The sequence below is a fragment of the Pongo pygmaeus genome, chromosome 2, assembly GCF_028885625.2.
Source record: "Pongo pygmaeus isolate AG05252 chromosome 2, NHGRI_mPonPyg2-v2.0_pri, whole genome shotgun sequence".
NCBI lineage: Eukaryota > Metazoa > Chordata > Mammalia > Primates > Hominidae > Pongo > Pongo pygmaeus.
The window spans coordinates 88949167-88964489 of record NC_085930.1 but is presented as its reverse complement, the minus strand read 5'-3'; the positions used below and the strand labels follow the sequence as shown (position 1 = coordinate 88964489).

The following is a 15323-nucleotide window of genomic DNA, read 5'->3' as shown; positions in this document are numbered from 1 at the left end:
ACGTTGTATACATGAATCAAAATATCACTAGTATAACCAAAAATATGTACAACTATGATATATCAATAAAAATACCAAAGAAAGAAAGACAAAAGAAGAACAGTGCCAGTTTAACAATAAAATAGGATAAAATAGTTTCTCTTAATTTTTAAAAATTCGTAGGCATTTGATGATGAATGGAACTGAGTTGGGAGAGTTATTTCTATCCTCCCACCTGGTCTTGGTTTTAGAAGCCTGTGGTAGTTCTGGAGCTGGCCCATACCACCAGCAACTGATTTTGACGCCAGACTAACTGGTCTTCAGTGAGGAACTTTCTCACCAGGCTTAAGTATAGGGCCAGGGCCTTCACGATACAGGCAGACAAAGAATGTCTTCTGTATCATCAAAACTTATGCTTTACTCAAACTCTCCTGACCCAGCAGAGGCGCTAACCTGAATCAGACTGCCTGGAGCTTGTACTGCATCTTGAACAACCTCTTTACGCCTCAGTTCCTGGTACATCTGTAAAATAGGGATAATAATAGTACTCCCTCACAGGTTTGCTGTAAATGAGATAATGCATGTAATGTGCTTAGCATAGTACTTGGCCTAATATATGTGCTCAATGAATATTAACTGCTATTATCATAAAGGTATTTTTAATGTGTAAATATCCATTATAGCCTGTTTTCAGGGAAATGAGTAAAAGTCTGGGTAATTATAAAACTATAAAATTTAAAAAATAAAGCCAATACTGGATTTATACCATTACTGCTATCTCCTTAACTGGGATTCCATTATTTAATTTAGATAAAGGCTGAACTAAAACTTATTGATCCTAAAGAATAAAAACAGCCACACGGAGCAAGTAAATATCAAAAACCCAGTTGTCAAGCAGACAGTGTCTATTTCAGAAAAGAAATATATTAGAAGCACCCACTCACATTCCTTAAAACACTAATTTTTATTTCTTCATTAAAGCAGGCCTTCTAAAAATCTCTTTTCGATGATTATTTTGTTAGCCTGGTTTGAGCTATTACATATAATGGAATGAATTAATCTCTGTTCCATTAAGAATAGTTTGTATTTCACACTTTTCACTAATTCTTCTATTTTTTTTCAATCTATATGAGGAGGGCAGATTGGCTTCTTTGATTTAGGAAGACCAGCATATCTTTGACTGGAGTGTGCTAATTTAAAGACTTATTTAAAGTCGTCAGAGGGTGCTGGTGGTAGAAGCAAGCTGAGTTCGGGGTGGAGGTGGGGATTTTGATAAGAAAATCCATACAGATAGTAATGAACAGAGATTATAATGATTACGGTATAATGTTTATAATGATTACGGGGCTAAAATCTGCCTGGGCCAAGATTACATGCAATGAAATCTACCCTTGAATGTCCCTGAAATTGCCCATAAAACACAGCATATAGGGTTTTTTTTTTTCTGAATATAGCCCTGGACACTTACCTATATATGAACATATGCATAAATGTCTAATTTCTATAGGAATATACAGAATAAAAATTAGACTACCTAAAATGTAAATGTACGGCATTTTACTCTACTGGTCTGTGGTATGATTTTTACACTTGGTGGAGAGTTGGATTTTCATAAGTTGACAGCAAGTTCGGAGGCAGCCCAGGTCGATACATGAGAGTGGACTGCACTGAGCATGTGTGTGTGTACACATGCATTTATTTCAGGTGCCTGAACTCCACTGTTTGCAAGTGAACTGAAGGATAGGAACTGAATCCATCTCCTCTATGGTAATACAACTTTCGTTATTCTTTAATTTCAAAGCAATTCTTTGATTTACAGCCCTTGCTCTAGCACAGGAATGTCTGTTAGACCATATCTCTTAGAACAGTGGCCCTAGTTCTTCCCTGACCCTGAAAATTCCTCTGGCACACAAGGAAGACAAAAAGCCCTGTAAGCGCCTCTCACACCCAGCCAAGACGTGATCATCCTTTCATGCTGCCTGTCTCTGAAGGCCTATTCCAGAATCTTCTACCTGGAGGAGACCAAAATGGGTAGCTCTGAGAATGGGCATGGGGAGCTGTGGTGGAATTCTGGGTGGGGCTGAAGGGAACTTTCACATTCTGGCACATTGGAGAGTTGAGGGTATACAGCATCGCTGGCAGAGGAGTTTGAAATTCTGACATTTTCTTTCAGCCTTCATCTCTGGGCCATGGTCTCCTTTCTGTCTGTCTGTCCCTCATGCAGAGATCTAAGCAGAGTGAGGAGAACTTTACGACCCCCAGCTGAGCTGTTGCAGCTAAAACATTTGCCCAGAAGTCCACCCCCAACCAAGGGGTGTCTCACATGACTTATTCCTGGGGTCAGCTGGCAGCCATGTGGACAGGCTAAGCCCGGGCTTACACTGCAGTTCGATGTCCTTCCCACCAGCTATCTCAAGCCAGCTCCCTTAGTCACCTTGGCCAACTTCCGAAACAATATGGTAAACCTCAGGGCTATGAAAACATTATAACATTAATAGCTAGTACTTGTGCTCCTGCTATTTGCCCAGTAGGATACCAACAGCTTTACATTTTTATTTCATTTGTTTCACAATAAGTCAATGAGAAAGGGGCCACTACAGTCCCCATTTTATAGATGAACAAACTGAGTCCCCCCTCTCCCCACCCCCATTTTCCTGGAAGTTAAATAACTTGCCCAAGATGGCAGAGCCAGTGGGCACAGACTCTGGCAGTCAGATTTCAGAGTCCACGTGCTTTACCTCTGGGCTCTGCAGCCACTGACGGTTTTCACTGTGGCACTGAGGGCTGAGTTGCGGCAGGTTGGAGAGGCTGATCCCACCACCTGCTCAACTTAACATCCCAAGAATTTGACCTTATTCTCACCTTGTTGTCCCAATCTCCTGGTGACAGCACAGCTGGGAGGAAGACACAGATTTAACGTACGTAAGCTGCCCAATAAATAGTAGCTATTTTAACCATAATTAGGTTAAAACCAGAGAAAGAGTGCTCTCCATTGTTCACAAGGAAGTCAACAGTGAACTTGATATTGAGACTGATTTTGACCAGTTCTGCTCTTGGAAGTGAGACAGCGTTGCTGTTCTCTAAGTGGTACTGGAGATCTAGTTTTACCTGAATGAATACAGCTCTCCTTTAGTTTTGCTTGGGGAAAACATTTTATTGCCAAGGAGGTTTGGAAAATTGAGATTTTCATTTTTTTCCCCCTCTGTAACTCCTGGCAGAAAAGCAAAAGAAAGTGAGGAATGATTATTTGAGAACTGAAACAGGGCTATTTGGAAAAGAGAGTATTATAACCGGCCAAGGTCTGAGCATCCCAGAGAAGACTGGGCCACAGGCCCCCGGGGGCCAGACCGTAGTAGGTGTCGAGTGGGAACAGGATATGGCACAATTCTTGAAGTGTGTTTCATGGAACCCTGGTTATTTGGGGGAAATTACAAGCTGTAACTTTGAAAAGAAGGTTTTGTGGTTTGCTTCATTTAGGTTAGTGGTTCTCAAAATGTGACTCCAGATCAGGGGCATCAGCATCATCAGGGAAATGGTGACAGATGTCAATTTCTGGCCTCTCCTCAGACTGATCATGTGGTGGGTTTGGTTTTGTTTTGCTTTGAGATGGAGTCTCACTCTGTTGCCCAGGCTGGAGTACAGTGGAGCAATAACGGCTCATTGCAGCCTCGACCACCCAGGCTCCTCCTCACCTCAGCCTCCTGAGTAGCTAAGACTACAGGTGCACACCACCACAGCCAGCTATTTAATTTTTTTTTTTTTTTTTTTTTTGTAGAAATTGGGTCTCCCTGTGTTGCCCAAGCTGGTCTTGAATTCCTGGGCTCAAGCAATCCTCCTGCCTCAGCCTTCCCAAGTGCTGGGATTATGGGCACAAAACACTACATCTGGCCACCTGCTTGTGTTTTAACAAGCCCTGCAGATGATGGTGAAGCACTCGTGAGTTTGAGAACCACTGCTTTAGTGGAATGCTGGCTAAAGTCACACAGGTTTATTTCCTGTATAATTTAGTCCCACCTCACATGCTAATGCTTGCTGTGACTCTTCAGGAAGGAAATACAATATACTAGCATTTTCTCCCAAACGTGTTGGGCGGTGGAAGCCTATTTTCAGGAAGCATCGCTAGGAGATGCTTCCCTGGACCACATGGGGGAAGTCAGACAGCATTTCTCCAGACAGCTGGGGGCTAGAGAAGGCTCAGTCCCAGCTCCCAGATACTCATAAGGAGTAGTCGACAGGCCCTGGAGATTAATTTTAAGCTCAGACTCTCTGAGCTGCCAAAGAACACCAAGATTAAAAAAAAAAAAAAATTGCCGACAGGCAATTGTCATACCCAGCCCCCTCCAGCCCAGGCATCTCCCAAAAGCCTTGGGGAACAGCAGTGTAGTGATCATTCTTTCCATAAGGTGGCGCTCCTGGCTTTAATTATTTTTAGTTTCTGGCCGAAACGGTAGTAACTAGCTAACGAATAGAATTACAATTTACGTTACAGTTTATCTACATGGGTTTCCTACAATCACATTTTTATTTATTTATTTACTTATTTTTTTTAACAGAGCCTCACTGTATCACCCAGGCTGCAGTGCAGTGGCACTAGACAGGCAAATTTTTTATTCCAAAACATCATATTGTACACAATAAAAATACACAATTTTTATTTGTCAATAGAAAAGAAACATAATGTATAGATTTTGGAGGGAAGAAATGGGGGAAGAACATTATAATTTCGGGGCACATTCTAAAGCTCATGCACTCTCTCTCAGCTATCTTTATTCCTTTCAGTGCAAGGAAAAATATTTAATGACTAATTTACGAGTAATCAATATGGCTATTTAGTTAATCGGATTTGAGGTCATTGATTGGCTTAGATGGAGAAGAGAGAGAGTGAGATAGCTTTTTTTCATAGACACAAACTTAATCATGGCAGCTAGAAAAAGAGATCAGGAAGCAGATTTTCCTGGAATGTCCCAATTGGACATTTCTCCTCTTTGTCAGGTGAGGGAGGCAGGTTCAGCTGCTTTTTTATAGTCTTATTTTGATTAGGTAGAAGTATTTGCAATAGGGTTTTCAGATTTAGAAAATAAAAATACTGGATGCTTGGTTAAATATGAATTTCAGATAAACAACATATACATGTTTAGTATAACTATGTCCCATGTAATGATAACAGTACACTTATTGTAAACAATGTTCATTGTGTACTTAAAAAAAAAAAAAAAAAAAAAAGAGACATGGTGTCTCACTTTGCAGCCCAGCCTGGAGTGCAGTGGCGAAATCATGGCTCACCGCCCCCTTGACATCCTGGGCTCAAGGGATCCTCCCACCTCAACCTCCAAGTAGCTGGGACTACAGGCATGCACCACCATGCCCAGCTAATTTTTAACGTTTTTGCAATACCAGGGTCTCACCATCTTGCCCAGGCTGGTCTCAAACTCTTAGGATCAAGTGATCCTCATGGTGTATTTGAAATTCTAATTTAACTGGGTGTCCTGTATTTTATCTGGCAGTTCTGCCTTGTAATAAAACCCTACTTTCCCAGCTCTCTTCTTTGTCTTCCCCTATTTCTGAGGCAACCCCAGGCAGGGCTCCTGGCTGAGGTGGGACTGGAGAAATGGGCCATGCTTGGGTAAACTTAGACATTTTTCATGAGCCGGGTTTCTGCCCCACATTCTTAGGACTCCAGAGGGAAGGCTGTAAGTGGCAGCAGTTTCTGACCTGGCTGTACATTTGAATCATTTGGGGAGCTTTAAATTCTACTCCTGCCAGGGCCCCCCACCTTCAGAGATTCTGATTCAGTTCATCTGTGTGGGAAGGACCTGGGCAGGTGCATTTAAAAATTCCTCAGGTGATTCTACTATACACCCACGGTGGGAAACAGTACACAGTCGACATGCTCCTCAGTTTACAATGGGGTTATGTCTCAATAAACACATCGCAAGTTGAAAATATCATTAAGTCAAAAATGCATTTAATATATCTAACTTTCTGAACATCACAGCCTAGCCTAGCCTACCTTAAATGTACACAGAACACTTGCATTAGCTTATAGCGGGGCAAAATCATCTAACACAAAGCCTATTTTATAATAAAGTGTTCAATATTTTGTGTAATTGATTGAATACTGTACTGAGTGAAAAACAGAACAGTTGTATGGGTACCTGAAGTAGGGTTTCTACTGAGCGTGTTTTGCTTTTGAACCATAGTGAAGTTGTAAAATCAAGTGGAACCGTTGTAAGTCAGGGACCATCTGCACAGCACAGTGATTCTCAAGCTGTACTGTGCCCATCACCATCTGAGACCTTGTTCAGCTGTAGACTCTGACTCACTAGGGTCTGGGCCCCAGAACCTGCATTTCCAACGGGCCCCCAGGTGACACTGATGCACTGCGTAGACCACACCTTAACCAGCCAGATTTTAGATGGTGAAAAACTTATTATTGTAGACACTGTGTGTGTATCTCTAATTCTCCAGATATCTCGCTTAATAAGTTATCTGTATTCTAGCTCCATCTGTATTTCAATTTTTCTAAATAAAAAGAAGAGGTCATTTCCCCTCGGTTCACAGAATGAACCGCAAGCTGGCTAACTGAAAGATGTCTGAGCCACACGCTCGACAGAGGCTTCTTCCTGCTTTTACCTCCCTGGTTAGGTGGTTTTTCTAATTACTTGGATGGTTCATATGTTCACCTCTCGAGGAAGAATTCACCAGAAGTGAACAAGGCTCTCACACTTTAATCACGTGTAAACACTGCACCCTAGGTTTATTTCCTAAATGGTCTTCCTGACACTACAAAATGGCTTAAGTGGGAAAGCACATTCGTTTGCTCCTTCAGCACCACTACCACAGTAATAAAGACAAGAACGAAAGAAAGAAATAAAAATTCATCTCCCAACCCATCTGTAGAACCTTACCGGTGACTTCTTGATGTCAGAGACAGCATAATTCCCTTGTGATATCCATCTGGCAGATTCAGTTAAAGACAGGCCGGTTCCATAAAGGTTGATGCTAAAACGACCCTGGAATACACGACCAACAAAGGAGATTTTCAGTTCATGTGATGTCCCCAAAAAAGCAAAGGCAAAGGTGATACAATAAAAGGTACTTTGGAAAAGAGAAGGATGTTGATTAATTGTGATAGCTACTAATTATTGATGGTCTTTAGTTTTGTTTGTTCAGGGCCAGCCACTCTTCATGCATCATCTTAGTCATCCTCGAAAGAGCTCTATGAAGGAGGTTTTCTTTACAGATAGGGAAATTGAGGCTTAGCGGAAGTGATTAACTTCTCCAGGATACGGTAGGAGTCCAACTCACATCCTCCTGACTTCAAAGTCCTTGCTCCATTCGGCCTCCCTAACACAGCAGTCCTGATGTTGCTCACAATTATCAGATTCCTTCAGGAACAAAATGTCACAGTGTAATTTTTCTAACAAGATCTTGGTGCCAAGCTTACTGGGCTTCCAGCTCCCTGGGGCGATTAGCACACCGCGTACTAAGCACAGCACGGCGGGACTTCAAAGAAGAAGCGCTTTCCCCAGGACGGTCAGCAGAGGGCAGGGTTGGCCTGCTCAAGACCACCTGGGCCTGGAGGATGCGGCTTCCAGGCTCCGGTTAGGGAGATCTCCCAAACCCCTCCAAGGGTGCCTTTCAGAACATGGCCTCTGGTGCCTCAATATTGATTTCTAAAGAGACGGTGGAGCAGAAAGACCCTCTCGCTGCTTTCTCCAATTGTCTCTCTCACTCTCTCTTTCAAAAATGACTCGCAAAGGTATCTGAAATACTTTCTTCTTGAGGCTTTCTACTCCACAATGAGCAGTTTCAGAGCTAAAAATATTCCACATGAACACTCCTGATTGCTTTCTCTCTGAAACTGACAAGCCAGCACTTTGTCAAAACAGTCTTTTATAAACAAGAAGAGAGGCAAGGAGGAGCTCACAGCTGATCAGACCCGCGTGTAAATAAAGTTCTTTCACCTGTGATTAGATCCCGGCCAGATCTTTTCTCACCTCTTGGAACCTCAGTTTATTCATCTGTAAATGGAAGGCACTAAAACTCTCTTCCCTCTGAGCACCGTACAGAGGACTAAAAGAAATCAGCTATGGCTGACGCTTAGTAGATACGCAAAAAGATGGTATCTGTCTTACATTTTCTAATTGTTTTGTAAGTGTTCGTGTGATCTCTTCAATATAACAGTAAGCTTATTGAGAACAGGGCCTTACTATTGCTTTGTTTATTGAATCAGCTATGGTTTGTAACATATGACTAGCCACTTAAATATTATATCCTAGCTCCTCAATTAGGATTTCCAGGACTAAGTGTAGCTTAGAGGTCTCTCAATGCCAGTTCCATAAATATTGACTAACAAAAGTTTATAAACACTTCTAGAGTGCTAGATTCCACAAGATAGAGGTGACCAGAGGACTTAGTTTGGACTAAATCAGTGGTTCTCAACAGGGCACGATTTTGACCCCAGGGGAAATCTGGCAATGTCTGGAAACATTTTTGTTTGTCACAACTGTGGGGGGCGGGGAGTGGTGCTGCTATTGGCATCGGGTGGGTAGAGACCAGGGATGCTGCTGCGATGCACAGGACAGCCCACAACAGAGAATTCTCCAGCCCGAAAAGTGCTGAGGCTGATTGAAAACCTGGTACAAAGGGTAGATTTACCCTAGAATCTTGCTCCTTTCTTTACTTTCAGCATGACCTCAGGCAAGGAGCCCATCTGTAAAATGGATTAGTAAGACTTAACCTGTGAATAGGAGGTGATTAGATAGAAGGCACAATGTATGCCACTCATTACCTGGCAGACAGTAGGTAATATTTAAAAAATATTTCTGGGCTGAGTGTGGTGGCTCACACCTGTAATCCTAGCACTTGGGGAGGTTGAGGCGGGTGGATCACCTGAGGTTGGGAGTTCAAGACCAGCCTGGCCCAACATGGTGAAACCCCGTCTCTACTAAAAATACAAAAATTATCTGGGTATGGTGGTGCGTGCCTGTAATCCCAGCTACTTGGGAGACTGAGGCAGGAGAACAGCTTGAGGGCAGGAGGTGGAGGTTGCAGTGAGCCGAGATTGTGCCACTGCACTCTAGCCTGGGTAACAGAGTGAGATTCTATCTCAAATATATGTACATATATATATATATGTATCATTTTTATGACAATATGCTACAGAGGTTCATGATTCTTATGTGGCATGGCTGCCGTGCTCAGGTGTTTTTGATTGTAGCTGCACTGAAGCCTCCTCAGACACCAGATTCTGTATGTTGCATTATTCCATTGGCCATTTTTTTTTTGTTTTTTTGTTTTTTTCGAGACAGGGTCTCACTCTGTCACCTAGGCTGGAGTGCAGTCGCATAATTTTGGCTCACTGCAACCTCTTCCTCCCGGGTTCAAATGATTCTCCTACCTCAGCCTTCTGAGTAGCTGGGACTACAGGTGTGCACCACCATGCCCAGCTAATTTTTTCTTTGGTAGAGATGGAATTTCACCATGTTGGCCAGGCTGGTCTTGACCTCAAGTGATCCACCTCCCTCAGCCTCCCAAAGTGCTGAGATTACAGGCATGAGCCACCGTACCCGCCACCCCCTCCCCCCCAAATTTTCTTATCTTACTATCATTCCTGCCCCCAGGAGTGGGTCCACATAATTCAAAGTGCCCGGGCCATCCTAGTGCCAAGAATACCCCTCTTTTCTCCCTCCATTCTGCTTTCCACTCAGACTGCCTGTCCCACCTGTACTGCAAGAGAAAGGAGACTTGATCTGCTTTGGCACTGAAGTTTTCGGGAGGTCCAGGCTGCTGACCCAGCTTCTTTCTGGACAATGTCCCCAGCTGACCTGGGCGTCCAGTGTCTGAACATGCTCAATATATACGTCTACTAAGTCTGCCTTCCCAGAGGGGTTGATGAACCCAGATGCAACAGGAGATCGTCCTCCTCATTCTCCTTCTGCCCTTTCCAGTTTAGGGATCTGGATTTCAGCAAATGTCCTAGCTGATTGTTAGCACTCTGAAAGTTGAGTTCCACCAGAGAAGTAAAGACCTAATGTTCTTTCTGGCTCTGCTCTGGGACATCTTTGCCCTTAAAGGCCTTATCTTCAAGGTCTAAAGGGCACATGAGTTGTAAATACCACCTTCTGTTGCCTATTCTAAAGAAGAGTGATTAAGAGTTATACGTTTACTAGATGGTCCCTAAAGGTTTGCAAAAGATGTGCTTAGACCAAAGGATAATCCTGTTTTCTGTTGCACAAGAGCAAATGTTGCAGAAATCTTGCCTGAAAACAGAATCAAAAAGACACGTCTACTATCATGGATATGAATTCAGACACACTTATGTTCAAATCCAGACTCTACTGAGCGGCAGCTGTGTAGGTTTGGGCAAATCCTCCCAATTTCTACCCTTACCCTCCTCCTCTTTAAAAAGGAGGCATTTTCATAGAATACTGTGGTGATTTAAATGATACATTGAGTAGACAATACTGAGTACAGTGACTAAAGCATAGACACGTAATAAATGCTAGCTATTAATACCATCAATAATAATAGTGTCACATCTATTGTCATCAGGATAAAAAATATTCTGGTTATGTTTCAAGATGAGGGCTGTCGGGGAATCCACTCTTATTAATAAATACATCCACAAAGCAATAGTTGTCAATGAGGTAAAAGAAAGAAATTCTCAAGCACAACATCATTCTGCTTTGATTCCTGTGCAATCACTAGGTCAAAGGCTGAACCACCCACTCTGAAGCAGTCTCCCCAATCGCGCTTTCTACAAACCTTTTCCTGGAAAACTGATTTGAAAAACTCACATCTTGCATCAGTGTAGCTGGTGCTCAATACATGTCTAAGGAATTGAATTCTTAAAGTACCCAATATGGTTTGAAGAATGAGCTGGGAAAAAATACAAATTAGCCTCTCACAAGCTTTGGGTTTTCCCATTTAGGAATTGCTTCATTGTCAGGATTTAGCAAATCGATCAGTTCATTTGTCTCTGAATTATTAAAATAAATGAATGCAAATTACTTTTCATTTACTTAAGCTTCCCAAAGGATGTGCAAATAGAAACAAGAAAATCCTGAGACATTTGAAAAAGGCAGGACAGGGCCAATCTATTAGCCACTAAAATGCAACAGATACCAATGGGGTTTTTGAAGCCATCAATTGCCCTAAAAAAAACTGTACTTCAAAAGTTTTTGATTCCTGGGTAATGGAAGAAAGGCTCTTTTTATCATTATGTCCTTTGTTTATTTTCCTTCTCCCCTGAGAGCTTCCTCTCCACTTCTCTAAAACGTTTAGCAATGCTCTTCTAAAGCTTGAGGCCGAAAAAACGCCTTGTTAAAACAACGTTCAGATGTGTTTGTCTTCGGACGTTCTCTGTAGTTGGGGGTAAATCCATCCTATGGAGACAGGGCTTGGGATTCTGAATGCATCACAGAATCCCAATCTTCAGACTTCTGAAGGTTCACAGGCAAAGTGAGAAACTCTTGACAGAGTTTAACAACAGCTTTGTGAAGACCTCCTTTAAACCAAAGAGAAAACTGGCCAAGTTCTCCTGTCCAGAATCACTGAGTTCATTACGTTTGTCCTGCCTTCCAAGGGCAGAAGATTCTTGTAAAAACCAACGTCTGCTTTGCAAAACTAGCCCGAGCTGATTATGACAGCATGTTTCAAAAGACAAGCTAAAACTTGCCACGCCTCTCTCAGGCAAGAAAGTGTAGAAACACAGAATGGGCAGAAAGATTGCTGCTGAGTGGCTCTGCTGAAAAGCCATCCAGCAGAAGATGATGAATTTGCACTTCCGGTCTGAACACTGCAAACTTTGTAGAACTGAAGTAGGAGTAACAGGTTGAGTCAATGACATCCACAGAGCCCCAAGCCTTGGTCCCGGAGGACTTCTAGAATATATTATTATCTCATGGATATTCATTAACCTGTCATCCTCTCTAATAGGCTATAAATTTCTCAAAGGATGAATGTTTGTGAGTCTCCAGTAAAAAGGATGGTGCCTGGCACAAACTGAGCACTTAAGAAAGGTCAGCTGATTTGTTGCTAAGACTATTCTAGAGCCATTTCTGACTACCATTCAGGAACCAAAGGAAACCCAGATAGGTCTTGAAAATTTTGAGATCTCCAGGTCCAACTTTATTTATTTTTTAAAAAATTGGTTTCAAGCTTACTTTGAAAAATTTAGGAAACCCAGCAAAGTTAAACATTAAATTAAAAAAAAAAACCTTACCAATGTACCCAACTAATATTTTGAAAAAGTCCTTCCAGACTTTTTCTGTTTATACATTAAAAGAAAATACAGATGGGATCATACTGCATGTACTGTTTTGCATCTTGTTTTTTCTGTCTAATCCATGTAAAGTGTTTTTCTATATCATGCAATATTCAGATTCATAAAGGCTGACAGTTGTGTGTTGGCACTTGCTTGAACTGGCTTTTGAGAGTCAATTGTCTGCCTTCTTCCTAGCCCTCCATTTAGTGACATAATGTTGATGGCTTGAAATCAAGTATAGGGAGAATATTTACACCATGGCAATTGACAAATGTTACAAAGCAGGACTTTTTTTTTAGAAGTGTCAGTCATTAAATATTTACTAGCACTCGGCTGACTGTACAATATTCATTTTATTAACCACCACAATTTGTTTAACCAAGCCCTCGCTACCCAACATCTAATTTGCTTCTAAGTTGACGTGTTTTGTTGAATGCAGAAGTTAGGCATGTAGCTATGATCATTTCCTTAGGACCCACTTTCAGGAGCTGAATTACGAGATTAAATTCTAGAGCATTTGAGAGGGTCTTGATACATGTGGCCAAACTGCCCTCCAGAGCAACTGTTCTAATCACATTCCCAGGAACAGATGCAACTGAGGATGTTCCCGGGAAAGGTGGGAGGTGAATCCCTGGCAAGGGGGAAGGCACCAAGGACATACCTGTGGGCACTTGGCGGCGCTGTAGCAATCCCCGGCTGTGGCAAAAGGGACGGGATGTCCTTCACTTGTCCTTGCAAACTGTAAGTCAGTGGCTGTGGGGTGGAGAAGGGGTTAAAGGCAGGGGAAAGTAAGAGTGGGAGAAAGGCAAGGAAGGAACAGGGCATTAACAAGGAGACAGAAGGGAAGAAGAGTAAGAGAGAATGGGAGAGAAAGAAGCAATGTGAAGTATTAGTGGGCAAATGGATCCAGATGCTCACTTGCTTTTTCCTCATTATATTTGTGGTTCTGGGAGCTTCATTCCCTGAGCTTCATCAGCCCTGAATGTCTGTCTCCCCACAGTATGGAAGCCAAAAAGGGGGTTTCAAATGACTTTGGAATTGATTCCTACATAAATAAATATTGGAATCACCTCACTTAAATGTAGCGTAATTGGCTGGTTGAGAACCTCCTGTTATCCTGCATCACGGGCTTCAGGCCAGGGGGAAATAAGCCAGGAAGAAAGCATTTCCAGCTACTTAGGAGCAATTCCCTGAGGTTTCCTCTGTCCTCCCGTGGCCTAGGCACTATTACTGCCAAAATGTGGAGCAATTAGAACCCCCATCTTGAAATTATTAATGGCAGTTTCTCAAGTTTGGGGCTAGCCTGTAATTTTTTATTTTTTAAAGAGCCAGTAAATACAAGGCCAACCCAAAGTGCATGTTGTTAACCCCTATTGCAGCTCCTGAGATGAGCTCTGCACATGCAAAGGGAGGAGTTAACCTGAGAATCCTGCAAAAGCTGTCTGCCAGGGAGACTGGAGGCCAGAGGCAGGTTTCATCTTTCTGCCTCGTCTTTCAGGAATGGCCTTAATCTTTCTACAGTTCACTACACTTTGGTGAAAGGGAAATCCCAGTGCTCCATTCTGCAAGGAAAGGGGCCCTTGCCTGCTTCAGCGTGTAGAACCCTTGGGTCTTAGCTGGGGTGTTTTCCTAAGTGGCGAAACTGCAGACCCTCTGCCTTTAGCCCTCATCATTCTAGCTCAAGGAAATTTAAAGTATCTTGGTACAAATCACGTTTAATCTATCTCAAGAGAAAAGTAATGCAATATTATGGGTATAATGTTAATGAGGAAAAATTAATTATTCATTATTTCTGTTTTTCCTTTATGCAAGGGAACATGTTGAGGTATTTTAGCTGTCTTTAACCACTCCTATGATTAATGTCCCCAACAGAGATGCAGTGTTGGCGAGAGTATGTGTTTAGAGAGTATGAAATCAGCCCACACACAGGCTAGTTTAGAAAAGGTAATTCTGTGTTCCATTTTTCTTCTGCACATTGACGACTGAATAAAATTAGTTTTACGTCTGTGTAAGCATGTACACTGTGCTGGTGAAAGCTGGGGTGGGGGTGGTGAATGTTGCCCATGACTTTCTTGGCTTTGGGGTTTTGTTCTACCTTGAACACTTCTGCTACCACCTCTGCCTCCCCCACACTGACCCCTGTGCCTGGCTAACCCTAACTTGACCTTAGGGTCTCTATTTCAATGTCACATTTTCTGGAATGCTGCCCTGACCTCCCACATTTCAATGGTGCTTCTTTCATGCACTTTCATCTACTTCATTCATTCATTCATTCAATTCATTCATCACAAATCAGAGAGAGCACCTGCCTTGTGCGAGCCACTTTCCAGGCACTGGGGATACAGCAGTGAACAAAAGAGACAAAACTCTGCCTGCAGGACTATCCTCGCCGCACTTTAAGCTCCCAGTGTTCTTCCTCTCCATACCCTCAGCACCTCCCTGCTAGGCAATGTGCAAGACATGCTTGCTGTCTGAATGGAGAGAAGAATGCACACATTCCCAAAGGACTCCTCGCTAACTTACTGATTATCTGCATGCTGGTAAGGTCTATTCTGATTTTCTGAAAACTGGAAAACCCAGCGGCCGTGTAATCCTTCCGACATTGGCAGTCATCACGCCGGCTCCCGTTATAGGGACATTCCGTTGGGTTGTGTAACCTAAATTATACAGAGAATGTTCTGGTAAGGATGGGAAAGCATTTCCAGGGATCTCCAGGCCTCTGAGATCTTCTGAGCCTGGCTCTCCTACCTGTGCCCATAAACCTCGGAGAAATTCTCAGAGTCTCCATGCACCAGTGTCACATACTCTTTGGGGTGGTCAGAGTGCATCCCCGCACAGAATATCTGAAAGACCATAAATAACCCATGAAGAGTGGCTCAGAAATGAGGTAATGAGAGTGGTGATCACTCACTCTAAAAATATTCTTGAAATAATGACTGGTATCTGACATTCACCTTCAGAAGCTTTCCTCTAATCATCAGGAAATATTCACCATCTTCACTGGCACCTTTGAGTCTTTTTACCTCCTTGCAATTCTGGGGTAACTCACCTAGAAAACACCAATCACAAAAAA

General features: G+C 42.6%; 1 protein-coding gene across 3 annotated transcripts in view; it reads right to left on the bottom strand.

Annotated features, from left to right (window-relative positions):
- Window positions 1-15323, bottom strand: part of ADAMTS9 (ADAM metallopeptidase with thrombospondin type 1 motif 9) — a 172007-nt gene that overhangs the window by 10592 nt on the left and 146092 nt on the right. For all 3 annotated transcript variants that reach the window (XM_063661878.1, XM_054483816.2, XM_054483817.2), the window contains 5 exons: window positions 15205-15299; window positions 14999-15093; window positions 14774-14907; window positions 12912-13003; window positions 6888-6992 (listed from right to left, as the gene is read on the bottom strand). In XM_063661878.1, the coding sequence (XP_063517948.1) occupies window positions 6888-6992; window positions 12912-13003; window positions 14774-14907; window positions 14999-15093; window positions 15205-15299 (521 nt within the window). The remainder of the gene's footprint in view (window positions 1-6887; window positions 6993-12911; window positions 13004-14773; window positions 14908-14998; window positions 15094-15204; window positions 15300-15323) is intronic.